A 25,962-nucleotide genomic window follows, 5' to 3' on the forward strand; every position below is an offset into this window, starting at 1 on the left:
GAATAATCCTCTTGAGAGGTTTAATAGGGAGCTCAATAGTTAGTTTCCTAAGCCTCGCCCTAGTATGGCGAGCTATTGGGTGTCATTAAAACGCTATCTGCACAGTATGTACAGCGTCTTGCTGACGTTCCTCGTGGGCGTGCCCGCCACCTACCACGCGAACGAATTGAGCTACCTGTGGCGGTTGAGATACCAAATGACATTGCTGATGACTGTGAGGATGAGGAGCCTGCAGCAGTCGAGCTGCCAACTGACAGCGCTGCCGAGCCCGATGAGGAGCCTTGCGGGCTGAATGAGGAGGTGCTATAGCAGGCGGGTAGACCTAATCGAGGAGAGTAATACTCGTTTGTTTACCTAGATGAGCTGTCTGATCACTTCCTGATCACTGCTAGAGTAAGTTTGTCTGATCCTATAACTGATCTGTACCGTATATGACCCCAACTGGAGGTTACCGCACTGATATCACCGCATTCCGCCCAGGCCGATAGCACTCTCAGCTTCTCGCCAGCCGAGATTGCCGTACACCTGCGTGGCATGGCGCCAATTTGATTCTAATGGCCAGCATGAAATGCGGTGACAATGTCAGTGATAAATAGAGGAATAGAATGCTGTTCCCTGGATTTTAATCCAGAGTTGTTGAGCGACCCAATGAGAGGACAGGAAGTGAGTAGCTGGTCTAGAGCACAAGAAAGGACGGACTTTAGGTTGAGTACTTAGCATTTTCAAAACCACGCTTTCAGTACCCCCCCCCCCCCCCCCCCCCCCCCGATCGCCACTTATCTGATGCGCCAAACGGAATTGAAGCGACATCACACTCATCTCATTCAAAAGCGATGTTTTCAGTCGACGACAAGTTTACGACATGGAGTACATGTACTGTGGTGCCTACGCAAAAGCGCACAAGAGCTGCCCTGAGGGCTACTATGGCTTGCCCTTGCACTTTTGCTGCGATGAACCGAACACGCTGGAACCAGCGGACATTTTCGAGCTCGTTGACGCCTCAGCACCGACAGTGCCCAAGGCAGCAGATGTCGCACCAGAGTTCTGAGTATCAACGACTTCAGTGGAAGAACCGCTGCCATACCCAGCAGCCACAATGTTCGCCTGAACCTTCTCGTCAACAGCGTCGCTGGGATTGCCACTCACCATGACGCCCTCGTAGAAGCTGCCGATGCCGATGTTGCTGTTGTCACCACCGATACCGAGAACGATAGCGCCTTGCTTTTTCATCACCTCGTAGCCACGCGGGCGGGCGCCGTCGTACGTGGTCTGGAGCTTCCCTGATTGCGCATTGCCTTGCTTCAGCGCAAAAGTGCCACCCGAGCGGCCCTTGAGCATCGCAGTCACGAACTGGGATTGGACTGATGGGGTGTTCGGGCATTGGCCCTTCGAGGCACAACCGAACAGGCCGTTCTCGAGGTCCGTCATCACCCACGGACCAGCGCCTTCGCCATAGCCCCAGCCGCGGCTGTTACCGAAGTACAGCGCCTCCATCGTGGCATCACCGTCGTCATTGTTGTCTATCTCGGCGTTGCCGTAGTCAAAGCAGCACCCGTCGTTGAAGTGCGTGCCGTTCGTCACCATGTAGATGGCTTCCGCTTCATCCCCCGTCGCAATGCCGTTGGTCTTGTCGTTACGGTAGCCATTGCCAATATCGATCCACACGGCGTAAGCCTTTTGGCCGTTGATGGTAAGCGGTAACCGGTTAGCGTTGGCCGGGTCGTCTGGCGTCTTCTTCCATCCTCCCGCAGGGGCCGACGTCAGGTGGTTCTCTTTGCCAGACTGGTCGTAGATGATCGAGATGACGCACGTGGTGCCCTCGCAGAACTTGTCTTGCGAAGCTGCGTCGGCAATACCTCCGGCCTTCAACGGCTTGATGTCGAGCCTCTTCGAGTCCGAGGCGCGCGTGACTTGGTACATGGGACCCGTGAACTCGTCCAGAAGCGCTCGGACCGTACTGTGTGCAGCAACACAAGGCGTGTTGCCTGCCTTGTAGATATCGCACGGACCAGCGTTGGTGGCTCCGAGAAAGACAGCGAAGAGGAGCGGAATACTGCGAAGCATCGTGTTGGAAGACTGGGTTTGAAGTGCGAGTTGAAGTATGTAACACTGTGGCGACGAATCGAAGAATGAACTATAGTGCATGTAGTTGCTCTGCGAGGTAAGATCTGCACCACTACCCAGTATGTATAATACTAATACCGTACCGTAAACTATATACCGTAAACCACGGGTTCATTGTAATGGTCTAATGAGAGGAAATTCCATAATACAGTAGAAAACTACTGTTTTGTTTTCCAGGTGATTATGACTGCCCCAGAAACAGTAGAAGTTCACAAAGTGCGATCATGTCCTGATGCGTACTTAGCTACGAGAAATCCGTCTGCACGCCCTTGGTTTATATTTAAACGTAGTTACAAAATACGCATAGACCGATAGAAAAGGCAACACTTCCTTACGAAAACCCACGACCGGTTTGTTTCATTGCCAAAATGGCAGACTCTAGGACAAAAACTCAATCAACGTTCGGCAACGCTCGCTTCGTCCTGAATGCATTCGATATCGACGCTGCTGTAGTGTCGGGGGGTTCTACGAAGGGACGTTGCAATTGAAAACTCGGGCTCCAAGTACGGTGTTGTGTACAATCAGCGCCGCAACATTGCAGACACTGAATTTCCGTCAGAAAAGCAGCTAGGTCCGTACGTAAGGAGTTTGCACTACCGTGCGGTTTTCAGATTTTTTTCAAGCAGACCGGCGTCAAATCCAACAACCCAGGTAATACAAAACGCAAAAAGCAGAGTTGAATGCAATTTTTTTTTACGTCAACAGCCCCGCCATCGAGCTGGAATGCCCATTCTTCATCAACGTGTATGGAGAAAAACGGTTGCACCGGCAAAGTAATAACGGACCGTTCTAGCAATGTAACTGGCCATTCACCAACTGAGCATGCTGTACCATTCGTCAGTTTGCCCGATACCTCCATTAAACCCGCGCCAGCGTCACGCTTTTGGCAGCTCCGTAAAACCTAGAGTTGTCCGTGCGCGAAAATACCGACCAAGGCCGCCAATTTGGTGGAGGCCTCCTCGAACAACGCCATCAAGGCGGTGGACTCTTCGCTAGCGACGGCCGTGCTCGCCGTGGTGGTGGTGGTGCGCTATTCAACGTCGACAGAATCTGTGCAAAGCGATGGGTTAACACAAGCGTCTGCTATCTGATTCAGTGGGCGGGCTACCACGAGCTCCCATGGGAGCCTTCGCAAAACATCGCATGGCAACAACGAGTGAGTTTCGAGCGAGAAGCTGTCGACTTCATCTGGGTGTACCAGTCAACGAGAGGAAGGCGCGGGCGGCGCTGACCGCATACGCTTCTAAGTAGGCGAAGCACTAGGGTGACGGCTATATACATTTGCTTTGACGAACGAACTTACACGGCTAAGTACATTCGCTTTGATGAACGAACTTAGTAACTACTGGCTCGCAGGGAAACAAATCAGTAGTTTTCTACTGTATTATGGAAATTCCTCGGTGTAATAATGAACCTGTGGTTTACGGTATGTGGTTCACCTTGATGCAATGATACGAACAACGCTCCTTTTCAAAGTGTGCATTTTTCTCTGCTTCAACGCTTCTGGTTTACAGGACCGTCTCAAAACAACTGGGATGCATTAGGGTGGATTTTTTATCTTCCTCCTCAGGATCCTGCGTTGGGCGAGAGTCGTGCGCGCGCGCGTTTCCGATCAGGCGATCTCGACTAGACCGGGGTGGGCGACATCATCGCCCAGTATCTTGATATTCGCCGAGCAGCGTAAATTTTCACAAAAGGACAAGCACGCGGAACCATGGAGAAGTGGAGGCGACACGCACGCCTTTGATCCCCAAGGTGCAGCTTAGTGCACGTCGAGCGAAGCTCCTTCGCTTTGAACGTGCTGAGGAACGCGCGTAGGTCTTCCTCGCTCTTTTCCAGGTCGTCGCCTTGGAGCACAGCAAGTATCGGGTCTTCATGTTCCTGCCCAAACACGTTTTCCCCGAATGTCTAAATTTCACTCTCCCTCTGCCTGGGGACTTGGCCCAAAATACTCGACGCTGATTATTCTTTGCCGGACGACATAAGAAACCTGACCTTGCTGTACGACAAAACTGCAGCTAAAATGCGCTTATTATTATAATGGAACACGAAGATCGAAGATACCATACGATGTCGACGATTCCAGCCGGCTCGTTTCAAGCTACTGGATTAAGCGATTATCTGGGAGACAGATTGATCCCGTTATTAGGAGTTGTCAATGTCCGCAGCAGCAACTAATTTTTTTTGTCAAAATGTTTATTGACCAATCGCGAGAAGAGAGCTTTGACCCCCTTTTTGCTCTGCGGAGCAGCATTTCGGATGCCACGCCCGACAGCGCGCCAGGAGGCGCTACGAGAGCTGCGCGCAGCTTTAGTCGTTGTGTCGGGGTACTCTTTCCGACTGCTTGCGCTGAGGCCTTGCGCTCCGACTTTAGAATCGCGCTGCAGCAACGCTTGCTGCACACAACCCGATCAAACGAGCCCTCGGCGTCGAATGACACGAGTAGAATGGATAGACAGATCTTATGAATGCTCTGCTCGCAACTGGTGACATCACAGGAGTCTTCAGTGGTGGCCTTCTCCATGCGGCAGCATATTTTCAGCTTGCACGTGGTCATTCCGGTCCTGTTCGGCCTTTGGAGCTGCTGCTGCCGATCGACCGGAAATATTTTCCTTTCGTTATTTTTCTGGCGACTTGTATCCAACTCTGACAACAACTATTAGTGGTTGTCCACTACCAGGTATTGACCAAGCCGTCAAAGAGCCGGACCCCGGTTCGGGCTCCACTCAGCTAAGTACGAGAACGAGGAGCCTGGGCTCCTCTAATTTAAATTTAAATATCGACAGGCTCTTCGCAACCTTATCTGATTGGTTACGAGTATTGCCGCTTTCACTAATTTTGCCACCCTATCAGGGCTTCTCAATCGGACTTTGAGCATAATCACCATGGTGCTAAAATCAGATTATGAAACTGCAAAACGGACGTCGGTCCGAATAACTTTAGCGATCAAAACCACTTTAGATAGCAACATACAAGAGCTCCTCGCTGGTACATGTGTCCGGTAAATGTGCCTTCAATATGCCCCCAAGCAAAACCCCCAGTGATATCAGTTGCTTCCAGTAACGAAAACCGTTTTCCACGTGAAAATGGAGACGATACAATCGCAGGTTGGCCACGAGGTGACCAGGCGTGTTGGCGCAGCATAGATCGCCCGTCCTTCGTGGTTTCATCGGCGAAAACAAGTCGGTCAGGGCATGAATAAAATGGAGCTAGTCGTGCCAAGTATTGGTTTTGCTCTTCATGAATATTTTCTCAAGCCCGCTTGGTTAACTTCTTCCTCGACAAGTCCAAATCAAAACGAAGCACTCGACATACAGTAGCATCCGAAACATTGTCAAGCTGGGGGAAACGTTCCATGATGGACGCTTTTATTTCTTCAAAATAAAAGCAGGGGTGAGCTTTTACATAGTCGTCGACGAAGTCGAGTACTTCGAGCGGCTATCGAGATGTGCGATGCTTCTCTCTGATCTTCTTGTCAACATTACCAGTCGATTGAAAACGCAGTAGTGACACGAAGTGGCTCCAGAAAAATTGCCCAAGTCTCTGCTCAGTGGCCCGGCCAGCGACAGGCCCGTAAGACATGCGACGGAAGAGCACAAGAGAAGAGCGAAGACCCAAGCCAGAAAGAAGGCTCAAGCAAGTCCAGACAGAGAGCCGAAGAAGATCGCTCAAGATTGTCCAGACTCCCGCCATAGTGAAGTCAAGTCGAACTCCAGACTCACTGGCCTCCGGACCCCGGACGCAGGATTCCAGACACCAGGCTCCAGACGAAGATCTTCGATGGGCGACCGGTCGCGCCCTGTCCCAGCCTGATTTGTACCCAGAAAAACCTTCCACGTTTCAAGTATACTCTGACCAAGATGTTAACGACCGACCAAGACGACCGACCATGATATGTTATGCACCGACCAGATTCCTGCCCTATCCATGACATGCTCGACACGCGACGTGATTACGCCACGCCCCGACTATAGTGAAACCAAGATAAAAGAGCTGATTCCAGAGAGAACAGTGGATAGAGTAGCCTAAGAAAAGATAATCAGAGAGTTCAATTTGCCAAGAAGGGCGCAAGTGCTTCCCCGTCCCCAGGGACGAGGTGTGCTGTCAAGTAAGCGAGAGGAACAAGCCTCGACCGGAGGGATTAACCCTGCCGGCGGCCCTAAGCTACAAGACCTGCGTTTGGACGCGTCGTGGAACTCTCCCAAAGGCTAAGACCAAGTTAGGCGGTGATCGGGCGACGCGCGCTCCGAGGTGACCTGTCCTATTTCATATTCCAGTTGTTGGTCCTTCGTTCGGAGGTCCCATTTCATATTAACTGCGTTTCTAGGAGGTTGTGTGTAGTCACCTCTGGATCCAATCGATTGACTACTGTGTGATAGGATTGTATATTGTCTGACCAGAGGTTGTTCTCCTTTTGGAGTTGAACGTTTTGGAAAGTCTTCCGCCTGGAGCTAATTATCTCCTTGTGGGAGCTGGTGCGCGTGAGTGAAGGGTGCTGTCGGACTCGACCAGTGGTCCGGAAGAAACTCCAGTAGACCAGTGTACGCCCCCCCCCCCCCCGCTCAGGCCCCCCCCCAAAGAATAAGTACCGGCTGTATATTTGTATATCTGCATATTAACTATCTGATTTTGAAGGTTTGGCTGGAAGGATCTGCTTGTGATATCAACCCCAATCGTGGAGACCTACGTTTGAAGTAACGTAAGCGCTCTACACCCAAGACCTTATCATTGTGAAGACAACTCACCAGGTGAAGTTCGTTCTATCGAAGATAAACGACACCTACAGGGATTCACAAGGTCACACGCCACGTCCGTTTGGAGCACCTAGTGCTGCTATCGGAGTCTAACCCCATTGGGAAATCCGGAAGGAGGAGTAATTCTCCCGACGGGCGGCCCCGTGGCATCGTGATATACACCTGGGCGGCAAAAGGCGCTCACCCGCCTCGCCACAGTAGCCACCGCCGAAGTGTATGCTCTGCAATGTCGAGCACGACAGATACCATATGTACCGGAATGTCGTACGCATAGAGCAAAAAGTAAGCGTTAAGTCTTCGGAGTAAGTCATTTTAAGCAATAAAACCCCCGAATGGCCGGGTGATTGGCGGCATTCGGACTTTCTCGTCCTCTAAGGACTGCTTTCCACCACATTGGGGGTTCAACGACATTGCATTAATGGGAGCTTATGCAATGACCATCAGCTCAGTTCGATAAGGGACGAGGAGAGGCGGATCTTTGTTGCTTGCTTGTTGGTCTGAAGACAAAGTGAGGGAAAACGCCACGCGTCCATCGGTTGGTCTGCGGTGTAGTCACTCCCAATGTACCGGTATGCACCGGTATACCGGAAGTACAATTCAGAAGTGGAAAACACAATTCCCTGGCTCTGCCATGGAATACAGCTAACTTGCCTCTAATCTGAGTTTTAACTTTAGCACAGGTCATAGTAAATCCCACCCTAGACCTAGTCTCGCCATCTTATTCCCGGTTTAAGACCTCGACTTGGCCAAAATGTGTGAAAGCCATAATGACTAGACTTCTTCCTGAGACTTTCGCTTGATTGCGCTCGAAGATCGCCATTCTGAAGGTCCCAAAGCATCAAGCATGTGCTAAGGCAACTACTGTCGCGCCGAGAGTACCCCAATGTCGTTGATTCTCCATCCCTGTCCTTATTGGCATGGCTTTCGTTCCTATGCCCTCTAGACTTGAACTTGAAGAACCTTCAGTGCAGCCAATCACACGGAAATAATTTAACACCAACATTTAGCACCAGAGGAGGGGAGCCCGTTCTCACAGTTTGGGCGGGCTCCTTTCACTTAATTTGTTTAACGAAGGAGCCCGGGAGCCCCGGCTCGCGACTTTTCGGACTCCCCTCAAGAGCCCAGGAGCCTGGCTGCCCACTCTCCCCCCCCCCCCCCCCCCCTCCCCCGGGGCTTGCTATTTACTATCCCTATTAATAAGTTATTAACAATTTTAATGCGCCCTGGAGTATTATACGATACAGTGTTATTATTAATAACACTGTATCGCATTTTAATAAACAATTTTAAAAATTGTTTTGCAATGATTGTGTGAGGACTGCGGCATCGCCATCCTAGTGAGCGACTGGCTTCAACCACAGTGAGTTTCACCCTTAGAGCTCTCTTACCTAAGGCAAGCTCGCTTGTTGTCGCTATCACCAAGCTCCATGCCGACGGACCCAAACTTTTGTTGTACAATCTCAACCTGAGAGGAGATCTCCAGGCTTACTTCTGCAATGCTCACGCCAACGACATGTTGCCTTATCGCTTGTTAAGTGCGCATGACAAATTGACCTTTTAAATGAACCTGGTGACTCCAAGAAGTGGCGCCTCGGCACGATAGGGGGACGCCCTCAAATCTACGTCGTTGTAAGCTCTAGGGATGCTAGCGTACACGCACATCGATCCAAGTCAAGGCATTGTCGAGGTCGAACATGTTTACTTTACCCTCCAGTTGCCGAAGACCCGCGCTGCACAAAAGCCATGGTTCTACTGGTCGCGAACGCATCCCAGCTCGGGTACCGGAAGTTTGATGGAAGTACGATAGCTGCAGTCTGGCGTCGAGTGCTGCTGCGACTCAACTCGGTTTCGCATACGTGGGGAAGCTCCGCAAAGCCATGATCTACAAGGATCGCAACTGCGATATGCTCTTGTTCTCGATCCTCGATGGAGGCTGCAACTTCGGTCTCAAGAAAGCTTTCGAGCGTTGGCTGGAACCGAGCAACATCGATGCGTGTGGTGGGCAACAGCTGGAGCTGTCGGAGCTCACGGCTCCATTTGCAGGTTATAAGCCGTGAATACAGGCGATGACTTCGCTTCGCACGTAGGAACTGGTCACCATTCTACGTTTTTTGCTGTACCACGCAGACGATCAACTCCAGTACGTTTCGCGCTCCCTCAACACACATTCTCTATTGATTTTGTGCTGAACTTCACCACGATACTGTGCAGACGCCAGAGCCACAAGCGAATCCCAAGGGCAACTCGCCTGCTGTCAATGAACTCGGCCAACCGGTTGGGTTTGCAGTACAAGCTTGGACCTCTCCGCTATTTCCACCCCACTCGACTTTGGTAGGACGCTACTGCCAACTCGAACCATTGAGTGCGGTCCGTCACGCTCGAGACTGGGACGCCCAGTCGGACGACCCGAAAGGCGCGAGCTGGACGTACGTGCTGAACGGACCCTTCTCGAGCTTCAATGAGTTCGAGGAGTACTGCTTGAGCACCGAGAAATCTCGCGAGCCGCAGATCTACGCCGTCGTCGTGGACGGACACGCCGCCGGGATGATCGCGTACATGCGTGTCGAGCCGAGTCACGGTGTGATGGAGGTCTGACGCAATTACTATACGTCACGGCTGCAACGGACCTGTGCAGCAGCCGAAGCCATGTATCTTCTCGCTGCGAACGCCTTCAAGCTCGGATATCGACGCTACGAGTGGAAATGCGACAGCTGCAGCCTTCCCTCACGCGGAGCTGCTACACGGTTCGGGTTCACGTACGAAGGGCTGTTCCGCCAAGCAGTTGTCTACAAAAGCCGCATCCGTGACACGACGTGGTTCTCTATCATTGATGGCGACTGGAATGGCGGTCTGGAGCAGGCGTACGAGCGCTGGCTGGAGTCGAGCAATTTTAATAAGAACGGCCAGCAGAAGTTGAAGTTGACCGAGCTGACAGCTCCGTTCGTGCATGCCGCGTCCTATGCGTGCTACAGAGCTACCTAGGTTATTGTTTACAGCACTTGAAGGCTGCATTTGACCATTTCTGTCGGACACCGCACTAATTTCAATGTTTTTTATGACAACCAATCACAGTCTACTGCATAGGATGCGCCCAACCTTGGCAAGCGAACACTATTTGTCAACCACCATGCTCTAATGTTCAATCTTCTTGTACTTTCACTCTCGAAAGGCGTTCTAGATTGTTGAGGATGAGGGACACGAATTCTTTGTGTCCGCTCCTCAAGCGAAAGAACCACGGCCATACCCAGCAGCCACAATGTTCGCCTGAACCTTCTCGTCAACAGCGTCACTGGGATTGCCACTCACCATGACGCCCTCGTAGAAGCTGCCGACGCCGATGTTGCTGTTGTCACCACCGATACCGAGAACGATAGCGCCTTGCTTTTTCATCACCTCGTAGCCACGCGGGCGGGCGCCGTCGTACGTGGTCTGGAGCTTCCCTGACTGCGCATTGCCTTGCTTCAGCGCAAAAGTGCCACCCGAGCGGCCCTTGAGCATCGCAGTCACGAACTGGGATTGGACTGATGGGGTGTTCGGGCATTGGCCCTTCGAGGCACAACCGAACAGGCCGTTCTCGAGGTCCGTCATCACCCACGGACCAGCGCCTTCGCCATAGCCCCAGCCGCGGCTGTTACCGAAGTACAGCGCCTCCATCGTGGCATCACCGTCGTCATTGTTGTCTATCTCGGCGTTGCCGTAGTCAAAGCAGCACCCGTCGTTGAAGTGCGTGCCGTTCGTCACCATGTAGATGGCTTCCGCTTCATCCCCCGTCGCAATGCCGTTGGTCTTGTCGTTACGGTAGCCATTGCCAACATCGATCCACACGGCGTAAGCCTTTTGGCCGTTGATGGTAAGCGGTAAGCGGTTAGCGTTGGCCGGGTCGTCTGGCGTCTTCTTCCATCCTCCCGCAGGGGCCGACGTCAGGTGGTTCTCTTTGCCAGACTGGTCGTAGATGATCGAGATGACGCACGTGGTGCCCTCGCAGAACTTGTCTTGCGAAGCTGCGTCGGCAATACCTCCGGCCTTCAACGGCTTGATGTCGAGCCTCTTCGAGTCCGAGGCGCGCGTGACTTGGTACATGGGACCCGTGAACTCGTCCAGAAGCGCTCGGACGGTACTGTGTGCAGCAACACAAGGCGTGTTGCCTGCCTTGTAGATATCGCACGGACCAGCGTTGGTGGTTCCGAGAAAGACAGCGAAGAGGAGCGGAATACTGCGAAGCATCGTGTTGGAAGACTGGGTTTGAACTGCGACTTGTAATGATGTAACACTGGGGCGACGAATCGAAGAATGAACTATGGTGCATGTAGTTGCTCTGCGAGGTAAGATCTCCACGACTACCCAGTATGTATAATACTAATACCGTACCGTAAACTATATGCCGTAAACCAGTGGAAGTAACTTTTTGCGCGGTTGGGTGAGGGCTCGGACTCGGTGCATTGCACACCGTCTTCACCGAATTCAGCGCTGAACACGAGTCATTTCTACGGCTGGACGGCAGGGCAAGAAGGTCAGAGCCTCTGCGGAAGTACCCACACTCTGATCATTCTATAATTTGTCTTCGACTCAACAAGCCTACGAGTTCCTTGAGTTATTTTTACCCTCCTCGCCGCACCCGTACATGAGGCAGTGCCAATACATCAAGCTTTGTGCCCCACAACTGAGTGAAATGCTGCGTCAGCGCTTCTGGTTTACAGGACCGTCTCAAAACAACTGCGATGCATTACTGTACGACAAAACTGCAGCGAGAATGCGCATAATAGAGAACGAAGATACCATACGATGTCGAAGATTCCAGCCGCCTCGTTTTCAAGCTACATGTACGTGATAATCTGGGGAACAGATTAATCCCGTTATTAACCGTTTCGCGATGGGAGGGCGCATTTTTCGCCCTTTAACCCTTTCACTACCAGAGATTTCTTACGGGTCTCCTTGGACCTATGGCTCCAGCAAATCAATTCAACGCACAGGGGAAAAAACGACCAATCAAAAACACCAATTTTTACACGTGGCGACGGTGGTTTACTTCACGGTACTCCCAATCAAAAGTTTGAGAGGTCGAGCTACATGCCGTCGCGCCCTGGTCAGTGTCGCTACAACGGCAATGGTCTATGGAAGTAGGAGCCGTTTGGGGTGGACATCACGGCGAGCCCACTGAGGATGCTGACCTCCGAGCGGTGGCGTCGGAGCCCGCGCGCTCTCGACTCAGCGTCATTCCGTTATAGCATTATCCCAAGTATGCGTGCTTAGCCGAGCACCCCATGTAGTAGATGTAGTAGCAGTTTCAATCTACATCCGCCAACCGCTCGCACTCCTGCACATGCAATCCTGCGTAACATTCACACTGGCTTGCTATAACGCTATCACTGTAAGCTTATCTAGTTTGGTTAGGATTCTGTAGCGTTGCCTGATGTATGAATTTGAATATTAGCTCGTATACATTCGAACCTGCTCCGCACCCTTCCAGGCCAGGGTCCATGTCGGTCTCCCAGTCTCACGTGTCGTCGTCGGCTACATTGAACAACGCATCGAAGTTCTTTTGTCCACGAAGGGGAGGCGGGGCTGCTAGCTAGACGAGAAAACAATTATGGCAGGTCACACGAACTGTTTGTGGCTCGTGCGGTAATGCATTTTACAGGTCCATGGAGACCTGTTAGGTTGTACAGTGCTTTGCCGTCGTCTCGTAGCTTTTAGTTTTGGCCAATCGCATCTTGCGATTAGACCTCTTATGGGTCCCTATGGACCTATAAATCACTCCAGCTGGCTGGTAGTCAAAGGGTTAACTCCCCGGTACGACGCCAGAATTCCTATGTACAGACTATTTTTTCTATGTACGGACTACTTTTTCACATGCTTGATATCAAGCATGTTAGAGAAAGTTTACACTTGAATTTTGTATAGTTGCAAAAAGTACAGAAACCGTATCTAAACCGTACATCTGTACGAATACATTGCGACCGCCCATTTTATGGGACCACATACTGCTTATCCAGCGTCACGCATGAAATCTGTAGAGCTCATGCTTGATATAGCGGATATGGCATTGGCCCTTTTACTGGGAGTGAGATCTCTTTGTTGCTACACTGCGTGCAAAACGACTACGAATGCGAAATTGTGTATTGAACAAGAGAGCGAAACGCATGAAATGCAAGCACTGCTGATCGATTACTTACGACCAGACCATCCTTGTTCCTACTCCTACGCAGCATCATCTCCGGCCTCTTCGCCGATGCCGCTTTCATTTTCACCAACAGCCTCGCCAGCACGAGTGGGCTTCTCCTTGCGATCGCCATCCTCATCGCCAGCGCCGTCGTGTTCCTCGTTACCAGCCCCACCATCGTTCTCGTTGGCAGCGCCACCACCCTCCTCGTCGCTGCCGTCGGCGGGTCTCTCCTCGGCAGCGTCGCCCGGGGCTTCGTCAGGTCCATCGCTGGGGTTGATCTCACGTGTCCTCGGTGTCTTCATCTTCTTCATCTACGTTGGTGTGCTTCTTCCCTGGGGCCCTCATTTGGATTCCACGACCACAACGCGGCTGCGGGCGCTCACTTCCGTTACGCCAAAGCTGGTGCCAAATTTCGTAGCAACTCAAGTCGTTGTTGGGATAATGGCTTTGGCGCACTTTATCACACAAGTACACATTAGCGTGATTTCAAGCACCAGTTTACCGTTAGCATGATATATGTTAAGCATGAAACACTTACCGCTTGGAGCCCTTGCTGCATTTTGGACAGTAAAACCGAGTCATCTGACACTTAGTGCGAATAGTGCAGACGTTGCACCACTGCCGTTGGCGCCGTTTGCGAATTCCATTGACCTTGACCCACTCGTCGTCCATCTCAAGGCGGTTGCGTCCAGCCGTAGAGCTCGCATCACCACGCGTGGGTGCAACAGGTCCTGGCGAATACAGCTTTGTACCTACAAAATCAGAGATAGAAAAAAAGGAATTCCAAACCATTGCGTACCGTGTCAGCGAATTCTGCAGGGCCGACAGCCAAAAGCTGCGCGTGCAACTGCGTAATGAAACCGGGATGATCAGCAGAAGGATCGCCTCGCATCCTGCACGCTTCGCGATAAAGGATGAAGCTGTTGACGATAGCCATGTCGATCAGTTACAGTGCTAGAGCTTGTAATATTTGCGGAAGCGCAGTGACAACTGCAGCGAGTAGCGCTGCAGACGCAATTGGTCATGCCCTTCGACTCCTCCCATCCAGCGGTGATACGCTTTCATTGCCGACGGAGAGGGGAAAGTTTCCGTTTGGCCTTGGGTACGGGGGAGTCGCCATTCTAATTATCAAACATCCAACATGCCGTTAGCATCAATATGCATGATATTAGTCAGCATCAGCACGTACCAGATGTTGACATTGAAGTGCTGGTTCCGCAACCCGACATGTACACAATGGTGTTGTCGAACCGCACCATCGCGTTCATTTGAGGCATTGATACGATCTGCGTAGTACCCCTGGGGACGTTCTTCGGGCGCTTCGACTTTTCCTGTACGAGCGCCGTGGGGAAGCCCTTCTTGTTGGTCTGGATGGTGCCAACTGAGTAGACATTGCGCTCTAGAAGTTGTAGGGCGATCTGGATCGACGTGTAGAAGCGGTCGGTGACTACCGCATAGTAAACACCATCCTGTTTTGGAGGGAGCACGGCATGTAGGTTTCGCAACGTTGCAGCAGGCCCTGCGTTGTCATCAGCAGGAGTTGCGTCGTTGGGTGCTCCTTGCTCTTTTTCCCCACAATAAACTTCGATCCTGTATATGTACAGCATGGGCAACATAGACACAAAGATGACATAAGTAAGTAAACCATAGACAGCGTCACAACTCGCATCATATACAGTATGTGGGACTTCACAATAAAAAAAACACGTCTGCTCCGCGGTGCAGACGTGTACAGTAGATCGTTGAACACACCTTAGGCAGTATGCTGTCTGCGCGCAGCAAGTCACGAGCAACTTGGTTCCCCAACGGTGGGGTTTGACTTCATGAATTGACGCATGGGGTTGAACTTGCTCCGTGGTTGCCTCATCGAAAGAGAGTATTGGCGGAGTCTGGTATCCGCGTCTAAATGTCCGATGTCGAGTTTCCACAATCGGCCGAACCTTGCACGCCTTGTCGATTGCAGCTTCTTCAGCTCGATTATTGGAAAAATGCAGATATCGCATGATGCGACTGAATTGGTCCCTCTGCAATATGCGGCCGAACGTACCGGTCGGTATCGCGCCCACGGTACTTGTGGCCCAGTGATCCGACAGACGCCTAGTATGCGGACATAGCATACGCGCCAGGAGTAGACCAATGCAATGTAGAATCTTGTGAGCCCGAATCTTCGTGTGCAAACGCTTCTCGTTCGCATATATCTGGTCCAATGTGAGCCGATTCTCTCCCGTCTGCGTCCTAAATTTTGCCTCCATTGTGTCCGGCAGCGTTTGCTCGTAGTACCGGTTCGATTCCTTCTCCACCCCGAGCCAGAATCCACGCGGTAAAAAGAATATGGACAGCTCTAGCGGTGACTCGGACAATCCTAAGATTTCGGTGGTAGGTCCATACGCCCCGTCTTACAGCCCTGGAAACGCTTCGTGCGTTGGAAAGTTGGCCGGATCTATATGCAGTATAATCGAGCATGTGTCAGTAGTGGAGATGTGTGATATCGCTTCAAAATACAATTCGCACCTGTTTCCCAACCTTCCTTCCGCATCCGCTTCAGCGCAACACAGTCGTTTTTCAGCTTGGTCAAGTCTTGCCCTTCGATTTGACGCCAGTTGTCGATAGCGCCTTTCCATCGCTCACGCTCCTTCTTTTTGGTGCTGCTGTTGCACGGCGCGCAGCTGCAGGTGCTTGGTCAGCACGTGCCACGGCCTGGGGTACTGGACTTGTTTTGGCTGACGATACAGGACTGAGTGCAGGAGATGCTTCAGCAGACTGGAAATCCACATCCGCGCTCTCCTCATCTGCCACTATCCTCGTCACTACACAACGGAAGACCGTTGGAAAGCACGACATCATCCATTTCTTCATACCACTCGACAGAACCAGCGTCAGAGTCTTCGTAGTCCAAATTCAGAGCGCCGTCATCTTCAGTTGCTTGTGTGTCACCAGGCATCGAAGAAGAGGTAAGACCTGTTGGTGCATCTCCTAGCGATGCCATATCGAGCGCCCATTCGAGACATGATGCATACGTAGCATGTAGTTAGGATTTCGGCTTATACCATGATTGATATCTAGGATGTGATCACTATACCTGACGGCTGCGGCCCGAAGTGGCGTTTAGGGAGATGAACAAGCTGGCGTCTGCTGAGCGAGTTGGAGTGAAGGCTCTGCTGGAGAAGGATAGGTGCCGCCAATCTCATAGCCTGCGTCTGACGATGCCTCGCTGAACAAATACACGCGCAACATTGTAAGAACATGAAACGTATTGCGCATCATGCGATGCGTCATACCTGCATGCATCTTCTCTTCCAGAACATGGGGGCTTCCTGTGCGTGCCCTCTTCACCGCTTGCACTGTTCTCGATCCAGCCGCTTCTGCTTTCCTTTTCCAATGGTGTTCACCGCTTTCTGCAGCCTGGCTTTCCTCTGCAGTTGCTTTGGGGAGGGTTTACTGCGCGATGTAGCTGGTGGCGTGGTCGCCTCCACGTACTCAGCGTCATCATTTGGCATCTCCTCAGCCGCGTCGTTGTAGTCTTCATCTCTGTCGTCGCCCAACTCCGACTCAGCTTCCGCGGCTCTCTCGGCCAGCTTCTCAGCATCGAGGGCAGCCACAGGCGCCTTCCCACGCAGTCTTGGCGACTTCGCTAACATATTGTACAAGTTAGATAGCGCCCCTTTCTTTTGAGGCCGTTCCATTGAATTCTTGGGCACTGGCGCCGTCATTCTCGGTCGCCTGCCGGGTGTTTGAGGCGCTGGCGATGCGTCGTCGTTCTCTTTTTCCTCCCCGAAGTCTGCATCGCGATCCCGCGTGCCGTCGGCGTATTCGCGGTGCTCACGTACGAGGCGTTCCCGATCGGCGACTTCCCTCCCCTCCAGACGGCGCAGAAATGCTTCAGCCTCGCGCCGGGTCACTCCGCGCGCAGGTATCTTCACTCGACCCTGAAAGTTCTTGAATGATCCAGTGGGCCTCACCCACCACTCATCCCTAGGGCACTGGGAATTACTGGTCATGTTCAAGGAGGATACATGGACGTTTCTTCCTACCGTTGGCACCCCAAGCCCTGTGCATCGAGTACCAAATCGGACAAATCGACCGGTTTATGGCCTTTTCACATGCTTGATATCAAGCCTCAGTACCGGGGGGGGGTTACGATGTTTTACAAAACAAGGTACGAATACCCTCACTAAAAGGGCGCATTTTTCGACCTTTTACCAAACTTCAATTGCAAATTAGCCATCATTTACAACAAATCAGAAAAGATGCTTGGCGTAATCATCATGTAATCATGTCCAATACAAATATCAAGATGTAGTTTCGCACACTGTGAAAGCGGAAATCACAGTAGATACTATATTCCATAAGACACGCGAACCGCAATACCGTGATTTCGTCAAAGGGCGAATTTTGCGACCTTTTACAATTAAATGGCTTAGAGTTTTATTGTATAGTTAATAGAGGTGGCTCGCGAAAGGGTTAATAACACTGTATCGTACTTCAAAGTGCATTGCAATAAAATTGTTTTACAATGATTATGTGTGAGGACTGCGGCATCGCCATCCTAGTGAGCGACTGTGTAGTAGGTCTCAGTGAAGACACTATTAGGGGAGCTGGCACTCCCAGAACACTTATGCCGATTGTATTCCTCAAGGCACAGTAAAATCTAAAGTAAGGACTATCTACGCTAGGCACTGTGTACCTACCAGCCCTGGTGAGGTATCCAGTTGTAGCTTGGGAGAGACGTCACAGTCTTACCCTGCAGCAACTGCTTATCACAGCCAACTGTAGCGTTGCGTGAGGCTTTCACGCCAAAAATCCTACTACAGTCCCCTCTCAAGCCTCACCCAACCTCGTAAGATTGGCCCAGGTAAAATGCTCAGCGACACTCGTCACCGTCGACGCACTTTTGTCAATGCACATAGTCATCACGCCAATATTGGTCAACTTCGTCTCCACAAATTCATGACTATGACGTATCCTCTTGAACCACACTTGGCAGTGTAAGCACCAGGATCACGCTGACTGGCACTCGCCAGTAACGCTGTCCAACGAAATTGCGACCAAACCACGGTCACTCACTCGTCAGCGTTTGTAGATACAATGATCACACTTGTCGACGCACAGCTTGTTGACACTCATCAACTCCCGTTAGTCGATATTAGCCAACAGTATTTGTAGCATCACTTGCCCACCGTTATGGCGTTCCGTCACACAGTCCGGTTAAGGACACAATAGCCACCAGTGCACTCGCTAGATGACACTCGTCACCGGATTCGGGCGATTGTCCAGTCCAACCACGGCATATTCCTTCGTGGACCTATACTCGACTAAGCACTCGGTAGATGGCACTCGCCACCACCTGTGACAGATAACTCAGTCTATCAACGGCATCGCGCCGCTCAGCCCTTCATGGACCATAGCTAGATGGCACTCGCCACCAGCTTCGACAGACAACACTGTCCTCCTACGGCATCACGCCGCCCAAGACGCTCCGGAAGAATTATTTTGGTTCGTATACCGACCTGATCTTGTCCACGATCAGGAATGCGGATCAGGCATGTGAACTGATCGATTTGACGGTGAATCAAGTGTGTATTAGGGAAGTTGCTGCATTATAGGAACGTGCTAGTAGCTACCGAACAATGTCTATAGTGTGACAGTGGCGCCTGAACTAGTGGCGCTGTCGGAGGGAGTCACCTCCTCAGCCATCTCCTCGTCGGTAGGAATGTCGATGGCTCCAGGAAGCTGGATTACTTCGCTAGCAACTCGTCGGGAACGGCAACGGCCACGAGGAACGTTAGTAAAACGACGCACATACTCGTGTGAGATCGTCTTAATCACCGTGACGAATGTCGCCACAGAGGGATGAGGCGTTGGGAACAGGTCTACTGTTTAACTCGCGGTTAAACCGCTCGAGCGGAATGTTAGTCCTCGCGATTAGTTCGTTGTCCAGCCCAAACACATTCCAGACCTCAATGGAGTACTGTTCAAGCCATGTGCGCTCAAAATACAGAACTCTCTCCCATTTTCCTACAGAATAGGCCACCCCAACTATAGTGCATCGCCGCTTGATATCACACCGTACCCACTTAATGCCGCGTTCAACTTGATCATGCTGAATCACAGTCAGTGCGTCTAACACACCCTGCGTCATGGCAATGAGGCACTTCTTATCTGGTATAGCGTAACGCTTTATTGCCCGACGGAGGCAGGGTGCGCCCAACCCAGAAGACGCGTAGGCTTAGTCAAGTCGTCACGGTTTCGTGTAATACAGTGAAATTGGAAAAACGTAAGTGCCTCGTTGAGCGCTAGCGAAAGCGGTGGGATCTCGATAGAGCCGTGTACGTTGACCGAATAATGCTGGTTTCTTGCATGGTGCACGCGCCGTATCACTTGCTGCTCCGACAGGCCGCGCACGACATCAGGATTGTCCGTTGAGTAGAAGCGGCGCTGGAGCAGCTCCCAGACTCGACGCACAGGCCATGCAGCATGCTCAATCGTTAATAGGTCAGCTTGTGCCTTCATTTCAGCTTCTACGTTGGCGACGGAGCTAGCTACAACTGTCTCGCTGCAAGTATGCGTTCGGACTCACGAGTGGCCCATTGATGCAAACGTAAACTCCATTTTGCCACAGCTGCCCGCTCGATACTAAGAACACCGATAAACTATCTTCCTCGAAGAAGCCCAAGCGCGAGTGTACTTGTACCCCTTGAAGAAACACGTCGTACGCTCAGCACGTCTCGGGGCGCTGCTGCCAGTGAGTTCAGCTTGTTGGGCCGCTTGCCCGTCGCCATCTTCAGGTACTTCTGCTACGTTTTCAGCTCGAGAGGCACCCTCACTACCCACCACCGCGGCCCCCACCTCCTCGTCCTTCCCGACCGCACTAGCGCCCTCCTCCATGTCACGTGAACCCTTTGACGCAATTTCCTGACTGATTCAGCACCCAGCACTGCCTGCCCTGAGACCCTCTCCATCACTAGTTTCCCGATCCCACACCCGATCATCGCTGTGACATCCGTCGGATCATAAAATCGATCAGTTCCGTATACGACCCATTTTGGAGGTAACCGACGCTCCTAGTGCCGCTAGACACCGCACCGCTTGTCGAGGAGCACCCGACACAGACTCGCTACCCGCCGATGTAGCTAAAGCAACAGACACGTCGCTGCTGCTAGCCGCCTTCGTTGAACCGGAAGCCACCGTCACCACGCCCGACATCACATCCACCAACGCGCCGCTCCTGATCGTCGCAGAGTCGCTCAACACGTCCCCTCTCATTGCTTGCCAGACTAACGTTGCCGCTGCCCAGCAACTCCAGTAGACGCACTCACAGATCCGCGGAGTACGCTCACCGAGCCGCTCACATCACTGCGACGAACGCCGCTCGACAAGCCCGCCACGCCGTCCTCGCCGGACGACACGGACACAGAGCCTCCGCGCGTGCTCGTGCTGCCAATCGACCCGCTCGAATCTCCACGTTGCCTGCTGTAGTAGCAATGCGAACCATCGTGGCTCACACAAACTATCCACATAGACAAACATTTGCGACCACACCACCGTTGATAGCACAGTAGTTCTGACGACAAGCTGTTGAATACAGGGATTCGTTCCCTAGGGCTCGTACCATGTCAGTTCAACCCTCCGCCAAATATTGCAATACGATATCCACGCCAAGACACAATCTTCGCCGTACTCGCACCTTCGCATGATGAAATCTGGTCACTTTCTACGTTGACGCCCTGACCAGGACGTTGCAGAGGTCACAACATACAAACATCTTCACAACTTCTGACGCTGCATGGTGTCAGTGCTGCACACGAGCAACTTCTCATTTGCCATCACCATCGCGTCCTTGACTTGACTTCACCACTCGGTGTTCAAGGCGAAATACATTCAGGGTTGCTGAGTTGCGTTACTCAGACGCATCTATTCCAACGACACTCACGTGTCATCACCTCCCAGGTATGCCTCTCGATGCTTGTGAAACACTTCACTTCACTAACGGCTCCAATCAATTCGAAACCATAGACTACAACACTTCAGCCATAGTTTGTGATTCACAGGTGTGCACACGTAACAAGATGTACTTCTCTGGCGATAAACTTCCGTTGATAGAACAACAATTTGTCTCTCGAATTCATCGCCCCACCGCCAGGTCGTCACACTTGCATCACACTCCAATCTAATAACACATCGTAAACTACTTAGTGTCAACGCAATTCATCGCGTGAAGTTGCACCAAGGCCACCACTCGTGACCGTCTTGTGCAACCGTAGAGACAACTAGCTTTGTCTCGATATCTTCAACAAATCAAAAGCCATCACACGTGCGGCTTCAGTCAGCTACACGACCACTTTAGCCACGTGATGATCGCGTCATACCCACAACGCTATCATGTTATCATGCTCCTGACTCTCTCAGAATTGCCGCCGACTGCGACACGACAAATTAACTGCCGGTCCCATTCCAGCGGGTAGACTATTTCCCGGGTCGTATACTGGTCGGGTCGTCGAGAAGGTCGTCTGTGTAAGTGGGCCGTATGTTTTAATGGTCGTGGATGGGGTCGCTGATGATCGGATACTTTGAGGCTCAGGCTCGCTCTTTGGTGGAAGTTATACCAATTGCGACGAACATCTGACTGCAATCTGTTCACAAGCTTACTTATGGCTGTCTTACCTGGACCTTATCTCGTCTTGTCATCTGCACAGCCGATATTACCCTGGAAAATACCATCTTATCCACGATCCGAAGCTATCATCGCAACATGATGCGGTACACACTCCGTGACATTAAACGCTCACTTCTCAAATTTCTTTATACGGGCAGCGTAGTCAGCAAAATGACGAGGCAGGACAATCCGAATCAAAACCGAGAAAGCCCACCGGGAAGGAGGGCATCAACGAAAAATTCGTCTACCACGATCAACCACAGGGGCTTCTCCTACACTCGGGGCTGGGCTTCGAGCCGCAAGATCGTTTTCCGATGCAGCGTATATCGTGGCACGGGTTGCAAAGCTCGTATAGCGATTCGGCCTACTGAGAGTGATTACGAGTTGGTGAATACACACACGTGCAGGCAACCCATGGTGCCCGCAACCTCTATGGTTGACTGTACGACTGCAATGAAGATCTGGGTTGACAACTACTCGATCAGTGACTTGACGAGGTCAGTCCATGATGTGTGGCAGCAAGTGAGCGCTGAGTTTTATCGTGACGATGACGTGATTCGAAAGGGCTTGACCGAAGAACAAGTCAAGAGCCGTGTCTACCGTGTTCGTCAGAAGCATTATGGGGCCTTCCTTCTCGGACGCGTCGAGGTGCCACCCCTTTCAATGATCGAAGGCAAGTCGTTGAGTTTTTTTCAGTTCCACCAGTCAAGACCAAAGTCTGACCCCACCTCTAAGCCTGATCGAATTATCAGCTGGGCTCATCCGGAATTGCGGCAACTCCTCTTATACAACGGTGTTTCCCTGTTTTTGGACGGCACATTTCGCTGTGTACCTACTGAGTTCAAGCAGTGCATGGTTCTTATGGTGCATGATCAAGCAAGCGATTTATTTGTTCCGGTCTACTTTGTTCTTTGCACAGCAAAGGCACAAGATATGTACCTGGACACACTGGAATTGATTCACAAAGATACCGCAGAGAAGTTGAACCCATGTGATGTTGTGTGTGATTTTGAGCTGCCGTTGATCAACGCGGTTGAAAAGCTGTTCCCAAACGCTGAGGTGATCGGCTGCCTGTTTCACTTTAAACAGGCAGTGCGAGGACGGATGAAAACTACATACCACATCCCAGAGGCAGAGATCCGAATCGCAATGCAGAAAGGAGTTCTAGACGTCCTAACCGTAATCGACCCAGAGCTAGTGCCGCGACAAGGAATTCGGTGGGTAAAGCGAACTATACGTGATCGGTGTGCTGCGGCCGGCGTGACGTACACACGCTCGAAATGGAGGCAGTTCTGGGGGTATTTCCGTGCAACGTGGCTCGATCGCTACAATGTCGAGGCGTGGAATGTGTTTGGGCTCGAAAACAGTTTGGTGGCCAGGACCAACAACCCGCTTGAGCGGTTTAACAGGGAGTTGAACCAAGCATTCCCTTCTCCGCACCCCAACATTGCCACTTTCGTGCGAGTCATCAGAGACATTTCCCAGAACTATGTTGCAAAATTGACAAATGTAGCTCGAGGTAGGCGAAGAAGAGGCAACAGGTTAAACGCGAAGAGAAGGAAGAACGCTCAGCGGGCGATTCAGGAAAGTATAGAGCTCCCAGAACCAGTGTCTTTCTCCGAAGCGGATGCTTGTGATGACTCTGAAAGCGAAGAAGAATTTGAAGAAAGTGACGATTCTTCCCCTGATGAATTTAGAGATACGGGCAATGACGGCAATGAAGGCAATCATGACGACGGAGAAGACGTCTCAAGTGATGAGGTGTTTCCGGACTACTGATTTGAGCCTAGTGAGTGCGGAGATGAGGATGAGATCCAAGCTGCAAACGTGTAGTGGCCGAGATGAAGCGCACAACGTACTAACCAGACATCGCTGCGCGCTCAGCAGTTGAACCGTCGTGGTAGGGGGCTAGATGTAGTGAGCGTAGCGGACGCCATGAACTAGGGACTCCCTGATATATTGAATGCATGATTTTCTTGTGAGTTGTACGACGTGCAGAGTCCACGATATCTTAACTAGTACGGATCGGGCCTGATGATTTGGTCGGCAAAATCACACGACTCATTCGGCCGACCCGACCGGTATACGACCCGGGAAATAATCTTCCTTCCAGCGAACACCACCTCAGGAATCCGTTTGCTCCACTTGGCATGTCCGTTGTTTTAACGCAGAATTCCTCCGCTATTTCACATTTTCTCGTGCGCATGCTTTTGCGAACGCGAAGCCACTGCATCTTATTCGATCTTCATCAGGTACTTCGAACACTTCAGCTGCTATAAACCACCATACTCACCGAGCTGTTCATTTTTTAGTGGACCTGGTGATACCCGCGCAGCTCCTATTCTTTCTATGTTGTTCTCCAAACCACCTTTTTCTCAGCCAAACACCCAGTTCAAAGTCAGCGAACCACACTTTGACATTGACGTGAGCAGTTCGTTCTACCCACGAGCTTCACCTTTCGCGGTTTCGCTCCACACTGACCAACTCGCATCTGCAGGTCAATCGAGTCTTGCCGTCGAATTTGCTGTCAGCCAGCCGCTACGGACGCAATACATCCACGAGCATCGCCCTTCTTCACGCTCTCCTGCTGATGCTAGGGGGACGCCCTCAAATCTACGTCGTTGTAAGCTCTAGGGATGCTAGCGTACACGCACATCGATCCAAGTCAAGGCATTATCGAGGTCAAACATGTTTACTTTACCCTCCAGTTGCCGAAGACCCGCGCTGCACAAAAGCCATGGTTCTACTGGTCGCGAACGCATCCCAGCTCGGGTACCGGAGGTTTGATGGAAGTACGATAGCTGCAGTCTGGCGTCGAGTGCTGCTGCGACTCAACTCGGTTTCGCGTACGTGGGGAAGCTCCGCAAAGCCATGATCTACAAGGATCGCAACTGCGATGTGCTCTTGTTCTCGATCCTCGATGGAGGCTGCAACTTCGGTCTCAAGAAAGCTTTCGAGCGTTGGCTGGAACCGAGCAACATCGATGCGTGTGGTGGGCAACAGCTGGAGCTGTCGGAGCTCACGGCTCCATTTGCAGGTTATAAGCCGTGAATACAGGCGATGACTTCGCTTCGCACGTAGGAACTGGTCACCATTCTACGTTTTTTTGCTGTACCACGCAGACGATCAACTCCAGTACGTTTCGCGCTCCCTCAACACACATTCTCTATTGATTTTGTGCTGAACTTCACCACGATACTGTGCAGACGCCAGAGCCACAAGCGAATCCCAAGGGCAACTCGCCTGCTGTCAATGAACTCGGCCAACCGGTTGGGTTTGCAGTACAAGCTTGGACCTCTCCGCTATTTCCACCCCACTCGACTTTGGTAGGACGCTACTGCCAACTCGAACCATTGAGTGCGGTCCGTCACGCTCGAGACTGGGACGCCCAGTCGGACGACCCGAAAGGCGCGAGCTGGACGTACGTGCTGAACGGACCCTTCTCGAGCTTCAATGAGTTCGAGGAGTACTGCTTGAGCACCGAGAAATCTCGCGAGCCGCAGATCTACGCCGTCGTCGTGGACGGACACGCCGCCGGGATGATCGCGTACATGCGTGTCGAGCCGAGTCACGGTGTGATGGAGGTCTGACGCAATTACTATACGTCACGGCTGCAACGGACCTGTGCAGCAGCCGAAGCCATGTATCTTCTCGCTGCGAACGCCTTCAAGCTCGGATATCGACGCTACGAGTGGAAATGCGACAGCTGCAGCCTTCCCTCACGCGGAGCTGCTACACGGTTCGGGTTCACGTACGAAGGGCTGTTCCGCCAAGCAGTTGTCTACAAAAGCCGCATCCGTGACACGACGTGGTTCTCTATCATTGATGGCGACTGGAATGGCGGTCTGGAGCAGGAGTACGAGCGCTGGCTGGAGTCGAGCAATTTTAATGAGAACGGCCAGCAGAAGTTGAAGTTGACCGAGCTGACAGCTCCGTTCGTGCATGTCACGTCCTAGTCTTGAGGCAGCATTATATCTGATTTTGCAGTGAGATTAACAAAACAAAACAGAGCAAGTTGATCGATCTTGTGTGGCTGTCTCCTCAGTTCATCGGACGAAATTCGTGATGCGGAGATTTGGTGCTCAGTCGGGTGATCGACAGATAGGTGGGGCCTGAGGGGGGATTGCTGTTAACAGAGCCTCGACCTTTGAGTGAAATCACCGAGGCTTTGGCTTGGTGAATGCAGTGACCATTTCCCATTGTGAAACCTTGCCGCAGAAATGCCGTTTACATTCTCGAATTCTGACCTAGCCATCTTAACCAGTCAT

At 51.8% G+C, this 25,962-nt stretch overlaps 8 protein-coding genes across 8 annotated transcripts; 4 read left to right on the forward strand and 4 right to left on the reverse strand.

The window, feature by feature from the left end:
• Nucleotides 1-921: 921 nt before the first annotated feature.
• IUM83_16290 (Alpha-L-arabinofuranosidase B) lies at nucleotides 922-1,920 on the reverse strand (the record flags this gene model as incomplete). The annotated part of the gene is made up of 1 exon (XM_067941163.1): nucleotides 922-1,920. One exon carries the CDS (start codon nucleotides 1,918-1,920, stop codon nucleotides 922-924), a length of 999 nt encoding a protein of 332 aa, XP_067783582.1.
• A 6,835-nt stretch (nucleotides 1,921-8,755) lies between these two features.
• IUM83_16291 (Gcn5-related n-acetyltransferase) lies at nucleotides 8,756-9,473 on the forward strand (the record flags this gene model as incomplete). Its single annotated transcript, XM_067941164.1, has 2 exons — nucleotides 8,756-8,921; nucleotides 9,214-9,473. 2 exons carry the CDS (start codon nucleotides 8,756-8,758, stop codon nucleotides 9,471-9,473), a joined length of 426 nt encoding a protein of 141 aa, XP_067783583.1.
• Nucleotides 9,474-9,524: 51 nt separating this feature from the next.
• Nucleotides 9,525-9,860, forward strand: IUM83_16292 (NPP1 protein; the record flags this gene model as incomplete). Its single annotated transcript, XM_067941165.1, has 1 exon — nucleotides 9,525-9,860. One exon carries the CDS (start codon nucleotides 9,525-9,527, stop codon nucleotides 9,858-9,860), a length of 336 nt encoding a protein of 111 aa, XP_067783584.1.
• Nucleotides 9,861-10,097: 237 nt separating this feature from the next.
• On the reverse strand, nucleotides 10,098-10,958 carry IUM83_16293 (Alpha-L-arabinofuranosidase B; the record flags this gene model as incomplete). Its single annotated transcript, XM_067941166.1, has 1 exon — nucleotides 10,098-10,958. One exon carries the CDS (start codon nucleotides 10,956-10,958, stop codon nucleotides 10,098-10,100), a length of 861 nt encoding a protein of 286 aa, XP_067783662.1.
• Nucleotides 10,959-13,076: 2,118 nt separating this feature from the next.
• IUM83_16294 (uncharacterized protein) lies at nucleotides 13,077-13,352 on the reverse strand (the record flags this gene model as incomplete). The annotated part of the gene is made up of 1 exon (XM_067941167.1): nucleotides 13,077-13,352. One exon carries the CDS (start codon nucleotides 13,350-13,352, stop codon nucleotides 13,077-13,079), a length of 276 nt encoding a protein of 91 aa, XP_067783585.1.
• Nucleotides 13,353-16,370: 3,018 nt separating this feature from the next.
• On the reverse strand, nucleotides 16,371-16,751 carry IUM83_16295 (Retrotransposable element; the record flags this gene model as incomplete). Its single annotated transcript, XM_067941168.1, has 1 exon — nucleotides 16,371-16,751. The coding sequence occupies one exon, from the start codon at nucleotides 16,749-16,751 to the stop codon at nucleotides 16,371-16,373; it is 381 nt and encodes a 126-aa protein (XP_067783586.1).
• Nucleotides 16,752-24,565: 7,814 nt separating this feature from the next.
• On the forward strand, nucleotides 24,566-25,284 carry IUM83_16296 (Gcn5-related n-acetyltransferase; the record flags this gene model as incomplete). The annotated part of the gene is made up of 2 exons (XM_067941169.1): nucleotides 24,566-24,731; nucleotides 25,025-25,284. The coding sequence occupies 2 exons, from the start codon at nucleotides 24,566-24,568 to the stop codon at nucleotides 25,282-25,284; spliced, it is 426 nt and encodes a 141-aa protein (XP_067783591.1).
• Nucleotides 25,285-25,335: 51 nt separating this feature from the next.
• On the forward strand, nucleotides 25,336-25,650 carry IUM83_16297 (NPP1 protein; the record flags this gene model as incomplete). The annotated part of the gene is made up of 1 exon (XM_067941170.1): nucleotides 25,336-25,650. The coding sequence occupies one exon, from the start codon at nucleotides 25,336-25,338 to the stop codon at nucleotides 25,648-25,650; it is 315 nt and encodes a 104-aa protein (XP_067783587.1).
• Nucleotides 25,651-25,962: the final 312 nt, after the last annotated feature.

This window comes from Phytophthora cinnamomi (genome assembly GCF_018691715.1).
Source record: "Phytophthora cinnamomi strain GKB4 chromosome Unknown Contig98, whole genome shotgun sequence".
NCBI lineage: Eukaryota > Oomycota > Peronosporomycetes > Peronosporales > Peronosporaceae > Phytophthora > Phytophthora cinnamomi.